General features: G+C 40.5%; 2 protein-coding genes across 2 annotated transcripts in view; one reads left to right on the top strand and one right to left on the bottom strand.

The window, feature by feature from the left end:
• tchp (trichoplein, keratin filament binding) overlaps positions 1-1,155 on the top strand; it is a 5,369-nt gene extending 4,214 nt beyond the window's left edge. The window contains exons 9-13 of the mRNA XM_020594298.1: positions 1-63; positions 154-235; positions 321-506; positions 733-876; positions 958-1,155. The exon at positions 1-63 is cut by the window's left edge and continues 101 nt beyond it. Of these exons, the coding sequence (XP_020449954.1) occupies positions 1-63; positions 154-235; positions 321-506; positions 733-876; positions 958-990 (508 nt within the window). The 3' untranslated portion in view covers positions 991-1,155. The remainder of the gene's footprint in view (positions 64-153; positions 236-320; positions 507-732; positions 877-957) is intronic.
• Positions 1,156-1,733: 578 nt separating this feature from the next.
• git2a (G protein-coupled receptor kinase interacting ArfGAP 2a) overlaps positions 1,734-8,024 on the bottom strand; it is a 17,096-nt gene continuing 10,805 nt past the window's right edge. The window contains 5 exon segments of the mRNA XM_020594302.1: positions 1,734-3,063; positions 3,505-3,568; positions 4,427-4,618; positions 4,728-4,810; positions 7,900-8,024. The exon segment at positions 7,900-8,024 is cut by the window's right edge and continues 63 nt beyond it. Of these exon segments, the coding sequence (XP_020449958.1) occupies positions 2,851-3,063; positions 3,505-3,568; positions 4,427-4,618; positions 4,728-4,810; positions 7,900-8,024 (677 nt within the window). The 3' untranslated portion in view covers positions 1,734-2,850.

Consider the following 8,024-nt stretch of genomic DNA (forward strand, 5'->3'; position numbering starts at 1 on the left):
TGTGATTGAAGAGCAGCTTCTGCTGGAGCGGGAGAGAGAGGCTGAGTTTAACCTTCTATACAGGTGAACACCAAGATTCAGTAACCTCTGACTCTGCAGGGAAAGACTCCTGCTTCTTCTCATGTACAAACCAATGTATCTCTTCTACTGTAGAGAAGAAGCTCAACATGTATGGGAGAAACGAGAAGCACAGTGGGAGAAGGAGAGGAAAGCCAGAGAGAGGCTCATGCATGAGGTGCATTTGTTTCTAACAATATCTTGAGTGAATTTTGAAAGATCTGATTTCTGAATATCTGCTTTTCTGTGTTTTTCTTGGGAAGGTGCTCACAGGGAGACAACAGCAGTTAGAGCTGAAGATGCAGAAGAACCGCAAGGCTCAGGAAGAATCCCTGAGGAGACGAGAAGAACTGATCCAGGAGCTGGAGCTGGAGAGAGAGAAGAGACGACAGGAGAAGGAGCAAGAAGAGGGCCGTAGGACAGCACGGATGCAAGAGATAAATGTTCAGGTTTGGAAATATTGCAGTGGTTTGTGTTTTTTTTCCACACTGCATTTAGAACTTAAAGACACCAAGTCCAAATCTCTAACAATACAACACAATAGCAGCATACTTATGAACATATGAGAAAACTGACAGGGACTGAACTCAGTACTGCTTCAGACTATACATATATGTACTGTATATACCTTTATTATTAAACCAACCTAAAGTTGTTTATGTGTATATACTGTAGGTGGAGCAGCAGCGCCAAGAGCAGTGGGAGGAGCAGTGTAGGATGGAGCAGGAGGAGGAGGAAGAGAAGGAGGCTCAACGACTCCAAGAGGAGGAGCTGAGGCTGGAGATGCAGAGGATGGCCAAGAAAGGGTACCAGGAGAAGGTAAAGGATGCAGAAGACTGATTATCCTGAGTATCCACGTACCAAAATGTATTAAAATGTGCTTGTCATTGCCCTTTTCAGATTCGCAGCAGACCTCGGTCAGCCTGGACATGAGCAACCTGCAGCAAGACTGAATTCAAAACAGAACTGTGAGATACATATTTTTCTACATGTAAATAACTTTAAATGATGGGGTCATGATTTTTCAAGTGTTTCTTCCAGCAATACTTGCATGCCATGAAGAGATCCCTTCCTAACATGATTCTAATGTAACATCCACAGTCCTCATTCAAAGTTTGTACAACTTTACTTTTAGTGCAGAAGTCCTTCTTTTTTTCTTTGCCAATAAGAGTTGCTGAGCAGTGCAGTGAAAGTAATGCCAAGAGAGAATTTGGTACTGATAAGAACTATGAAAGTCACAATTCAGACTGCTGAAACATAATTATTGTTGGTTATACTTTAAAATGTACTTTAGCACTGATTGAGGACCATGGATTGTGTCCCCCATCCCCATCTTTTACACTAGAACCACCCTGAAAAGGGATATTTTCAAAGCCAGTCTTGGGAGTGTGACTCTATCCTTTTTTTTCGTTTTAAAGACGTGAAAATGAATGTAGGTGATGAGGCAATATTTTATGCCATTTTGATGTTAATAATTTAATTTATCTTGTTTTCATATGTAGCCAAGAACTTTTAGTTGTGTTCAAGGAGTTCAGATTTTCTAACCTGGGCTTGTAGAATGTTTTAAATAAAATTATTCCAATTAAATCAATTAAATGTTTTCTATTAAGACAGCAAGAATGTAGCACACAAATGCAAAAACTGCAAACCACAACAGACTAGAGTTATAAATTAAGTTTATTTAGAAAATAATTATTTTTTTCCATAGTGCAACTTAACAGCTGCATCCCAGACATCCCTGCGTTCCATTCAAGTACACAGAGGGACTGATCGGATTGAGTGTGAACTCTGAAATACTGTGATGATGAACTTCGGGTTGTACAATAATACACCAGACGTCTAGAGTTCTATCCCATATGTTGCACGTCAAATACAAAACTAGCAGCAACAGAACAGAGCACAAAACACATGGACATACATACAGTATGGTTACACTACAATGACACACAAGACTGCAGAATACGGTGCATTGTGGGGCCTGTTACAAACACACCAAATCATCATAACCTTAATACAGTAACATCCTGCTGCTGGTGAGGAATATAACTTGGCCCCTGAACAAGTGTTATTTGCGTTCACTGACTTGACAAATGGGCATACATAAATAGCTGCAATGAGTGCAGTGCAGCGTGGATTACACTTGGACAGGGGACAAACCATATAAATAGCTTTTTCAATGCAAGAAACATTAGCATAGCTACAAAGCGTGCATAAATAAAATTCCCAGCTTTTAATGGACATTCATTAAATGGTCAGTTTGTTTTTGAAGATTAACTTTACAGTATGATGATGCTTGCACAGTGCAGTTAATGAGAAGAAGCTCTTTTAGCTACATAAGTCATTGACAGTGGATCGGTGACTCATTTATGGCTTTTAACATCTGTGTCTGGCTTTGGGCCAATGACATTAACCTGTATCATCATATGGGCTTACTGTACTGTGCTTAATTCTTTCTCTCAAAGAGTGACCTTTGTGCTAACTGTTAAATGATATTCTAGAAACCATTATTTTCCCAGCCTGCTAGCTGCTGCGTTTTCCCAAACATGATTTGTGAACGTTTTTATTTTACCTCAAGACAAATTGTGCTTTTACAACAGCTGGGTATCCCTAAGTAAAGTTGCTGACTTTTCTCCTTGACACTAAAATTGTGTCTAGAGCTGGTTTTAAACAGTACTTATTCATAAATATAAAAACAAAGCATGCATATACAACCAATGTAAAAACAACAAAACCATAAAAAAAAAAATCTAACAAAACTGAGATGCAAACAGCTTTGCAGCCCTGTAAGTGCTGTTAGTTAGTATTCTCCTTTGTGGTGATGGTGACAAGCTGCTTGGCGGCCTTGGCAATGTCATAAGCACATTGGATGACCTGCTGGGTGACCAGCTGCATGTCCGGTCCTGGGCAGCCATCTGAAGGCACCACCTTCCTGCACTCGCTCTGAAGACGATACGCACTAGAGGTCAACAAGCGCAGAGAGCTTCCCACAGTCTCTGAGCGTGGCTTCTGTAGAGGATTGTCAAAATACCTTAATACTCAGGGAAAGTATCTGTTCAAATGTTAACAGATTGGTGCAACGAGAGATGGTTTAGTGCAGATCATTTAGAACCACACTGACCTCTACTGGTGTTGGACTGAATCTGGCAGAACCTACATTGTCTACCATATTCTTTTATATACCGTATACAGGGTGAGTGAAAAGTAGCTAGACATTAATCCAATATATCAAAATGCCTACTTACCTTTCACCCACCCTGTATATATATTAGTGCAATTGATTGCTTTTTTTTTATTTGTGTAAAAAACCTAGTAAAATACTACATTACAAATTGGCAGATGAAAATATCACTTGGCACTCAGGTAGCTGTGCATGTAAAACAATTTTTATAAAATAGCAGATTTTTTTTTCCCCCTCCAAACAAAAAATATACAAGGTTGTTTCCATACCTTGGGAAAGAGGGCAGCCATTTCAGTTACAGCCACATGTATCCTTTCTGAGCAGGGAATGAAGCTGTGAGGAGAACAGGTTTGTCAATGAGTTCAACATTTTGCTGTTAGTCATACAAATTTCAAAATTATAGAATGACCTATTGACAAAATATCTTTTAACCCAAAGCTATCACCTGCAAGTCAACTTAAAGAGGAAGATACTGCATTGTATACACAACACACCATGCATTATCATCATCATCTAAAAATATTTCTCACACATTTTAGCATAACTACAATCCAGTTTACTTCTGTTACACGTTTTGTAGTTTACAAAAGTGTGGCTGCACAGCAGAAAATCTTCAAGTTGAAAGTATGTTACATCAAAAGCAAGTCTCTGCTTACGTCTATCTCAGCAAGTTTCCAATTGAACACATTCAAGTATTCAGTAGAACGTCAAAGAAACAGATGGTTTGTTAGTAGGTGAGACAAAGAGAAAGGGTGAGGAAGAGACTGTGTGAGGGAGAGGAGAATAAAACTGTGCCTGGGAGGCAGGGACAGAAGCCAGAGTACCAGGAGATGGGGGCAGAGGACCGGAGGCTGAGTAGCTGAAGGGAAGGGGGGGCCTTCTCAGCCCAGGGCATCAGAGTACTGAAACATCCCAGGCTGTGCCTGAGCCGACGCACGCCTTCGCGCTCACTTGGTCTGCTTACAGGAGTGTGGGACGGGGACACCAAAACAACATCATAACAGCAGAGCAGAGTGGAAGTAGAGTGAAACAGAAAGAAAAAGAGTCAAACAGAAAAAAGGGGAAATGACAAGAGATAAAGGTAACTAAACACACCAGAATAATGATGAGGGGAAGTTCAGGTTTAAGGAAATGAAAGCTAACAAGACACTGAATTGGTAAAGAATGGTGCTTCTCTATTCAGACTCTGACCTGTCATGTTTGTTCTCTTGAGCAGCTCGCAACAGTTCCTGGATATTCTTGGTGATTTGCTCGGTTTTGCGGATGACATCCTCTGTGCTGGGAAGTGTGGGGTCCGACTCTGTCTCCAGATCATCCAGCTCAGGGATAGAGTTGCCCTCTCCCAGCCAGCCACTGCTCCTGAGCCTCCCCCTTCTGCACAGACTGCAGAGGGAAAAATCAGAAGAAATTACATCTGTTGAAAATTCATTAAAACTGTATTTAAGAGTCAGAAACACACTCTTATTATCACTTAGTGCAAACGTACTCTTACCCTGAATTATCCATCTCAGAGTCATTGAATGTGTTGTCATAGTCACTTTCCGGAGCGCTGCTTTGCTTCTCTAACTTTGAGGCCTAGAAGGAAGAGAGAAGATGATAAGACCGATAGCGTCTCATGCAAAACATCCCTTGGCACTGATGCTATAAACCAGAAACAACTATGGTGAAATCTCAGTTTTAGTACATGTCCTACTACTACTGTTACAATTAACTATGCTACTATAATTCATTGATAAAAATATAGAAAGTGTCCATTTGTTAGTTGTACCAACATCAAACAATATGACAATAAGACAAGTAAAAGTGATAGTGATGCAGCAGAGTGAAATCAACCGTTAAAGAGAAGCTAGAGCACATAACCATTTTAAAGCATTCAGTACAGGTTTAGTGAGACAGATTATGCTGAGTACAGATAGTTTATTCGTGTCTGTGTGACAGAATGCCGACTCGTTTGAAATGGGCCTGATCTTCATCAAATATGTTAACTTCTGTAAGAAAAATTTGACCTCGAAGTAGGTGTGAATTCATGGATGACAACAAAGCAGCCAAACAAAAGGCCGTTACACTCAGCAACACGTGGCTAGAAACTGTACATCAGAACCATGACACACAGCTTTACTCATTCTCCAACTTCAAGTGAAGTCAGGGTTCATAAGTAAAGCTAAATCACACGGTAAATAGGAATGCTTTATCTTTACACCAGACAGAGTTCCATGTGAGCTGAGACATCCACTGTGGCTCTACATAAACAGGAAGCACAGACAAGTACACGCAAGCCACACTGGCCTATCAGAGAACATATGCTTTCACTTGAAGTCCAAGAATCTAAACAAAATCCTCCACCTTTATGCAGTACAAAATGCAACCACTGCACGTTAGCCAGGGGTAGATCTAAAAAATTTTGGACGGGGTGGCCAGGCTAGGGTACAGACTCAGTTAGGGGTGGCACATTTGAAAAACTAAATGAAACCCCTGGTTCTATGAAATAATAAACAATATGTGATTAAGAATCCAACAGTTTATTCTGTGTATAAACTAGATACACATAGTGCTTTCTTTAGCTAACTTTGGCTGTGCTCCTTGTTTACTCCCAGCCAGGGACATTGCTGTTGCACAGTGGTCCCCCACACTGAGGGGAATTATGCCAAGCAGCCTGCTGTACTCCACAACAACACAATGGGAGATGTAGATACAAATAAAACTAATTTGAACAGAATCAATTATAAAGCACCAAAAAAATGTTTGTTGCATTTAATGCAATAACTTGTCATTGTTTTTCATTTTTCATTCATTAATACTGACAAGCATCAGATTTTGACTCTAGCAGGAGTGGCCAATCAGATTCTGGGGCCGCCCAGTGCCACCCCTGGCTCTGTCCATCATGTAGGCTTGCCTCAGGGAATGTGATTAACTCATGAATGCTTAAATAAGTCTTTGCTCTGAATCAACAGATGATCAGTTGTTCCACAGTGTAATCAACTCCTGGATCAACATAGTGTTTGGGTATTAGTGAGGAAGTGAAAGCATGCTATAGGAATCTTACGGAGCAAAATTGCAGAGCATTAGTTAGAGACAGGGTAAGAACTACTTCTCTTTATGTCAAGAGTATATGACATTTTAATGATTAGGTATAAACTATACTCTCAAAGTACTTATTTGTTTCCTTCCTTATTATAAAAAATGAAACTAAAACTACAACCACACGTTTTTGTTCTGCTACACGGGTTTCTGAAGCAAGGAAAGAAAACATTAAAGTTATCCGCTGCTGCATCACAAATGCAACTTTCTGCTCAACTTTCAGCAGCCAGGCAGGGGTTTTGCTGTTACAAAACCAGTGTTCCATTTGTTTAGCTGCACACTGAAGATGATGCTGTTGGAGGGAGGTATCCGAAGGTGAGGGCAGCAGGTGGCTCATGCAGCAGGGCAGATAAGGAGCAGCATATGGAAGACAGAGGAACGTGAGGGAGGAGGAAGAGGTAGTAATGGAAATGGGCTCCAAGTGGATTTGCTGCATCTCACAAGGTGAGGACTGAGTGAGGATGTACTTAACCTTTTGAGCACTTTCGTCCTTCGACCAAGACAGGGTAGATGGAAATGAGGGGAGGGATGAAGAGGTGGTCACAAAAGCAGCCCTTTCTCTCTAAAGACAGGGTTCAAATCACATTTTAAGGACATATTTCTTCAATAAAAATACATAACCAATTATACAAACTAAAAAGGGAGACGTGATTAGATGTCCCACAAGTCTCTTGTTTAATCCGATACTGTACACTCACCGGCCACTTTGTTAGGTACATCTGTACAATTGTATGCATTCCATTGCATCACTTCTGCCTCAACATTTGTGTTTATGAAGCTCAAAATGTTTGGTTTTGGTGAAATTGTCATAAATGTATAAATTCAATTATATGTTTATTATTGAGGTCACAGTTAAAGGTGGTGTTGTACTGGACTACATTATATTCAGAGGTGTTCCTAATATTCTGGCCCTCTCATGTATGTTGCTGGGGAGAACAAAAATATAGAGACATATCTAAATACTAATAATATATCAGTGTTATGTAAACAACTTAAAAGAAACGAGTTGCTTTTTCAAACTACTCTACTTTCTGAGCACTGTGTCTTAATTGAAAAAAATATGACTAAAGAGCTGGGAGTACCAGAAAACACTGATTCATAGGCTCCAGTTTACCAGCATAAACCTTTTTTTAATCAAAGCGAGAATCCAAACAGATGAGAAGATGGAGTGAGTGTGTGAATTTAACATGCATTACAAAAACACAGAGTATTTGTATGGTAGTTTTAATACTTCATCCACATAAAACACAGAACAAACCTTCAAAGCTAATCAAAATAACAGCACCTCCTTACTTGTACAGCTGTGTCTAAAAGTCCAGCAGCACTCCAGTGAACAACATACGACAGATAACAGTCTTGTTTGTGTTTAGGAAGTGACTCACTGTACCTAAATGCATGACGTTGTGCTTTTGCTGACTAATGCAGCAAAAAACTACCCACTGGCAAAGGAGTGAGGAAAAACTTTTTTTTTTAAAGATGAGCACAAAGAAAGGTTTGCAGACAGGGTGAAGACATGAAGGAGAATCATGGAAACAGGGCGGTGGAGAGGAAATGGCAAAGGAGAGCAGGGAACAGGTCTTACTTACATGAGGTGGGAAGGGCTGCAGGGTGGGGATACCCTCCTCTGGGTAGGGACTTTCTCCTTTATGGAGATAGGGCTTCAGGCCCGAGCCGGTCTCATACATAGACATGGGCCGACTGGCTCGCGCCG

Source organism: Monopterus albus, unplaced genomic scaffold (assembly GCF_001952655.1).
Source record: "Monopterus albus unplaced genomic scaffold, M_albus_1.0 scaffold23.1, whole genome shotgun sequence".
Taxonomy (NCBI): domain Eukaryota; kingdom Metazoa; phylum Chordata; class Actinopteri; order Synbranchiformes; family Synbranchidae; genus Monopterus; species Monopterus albus.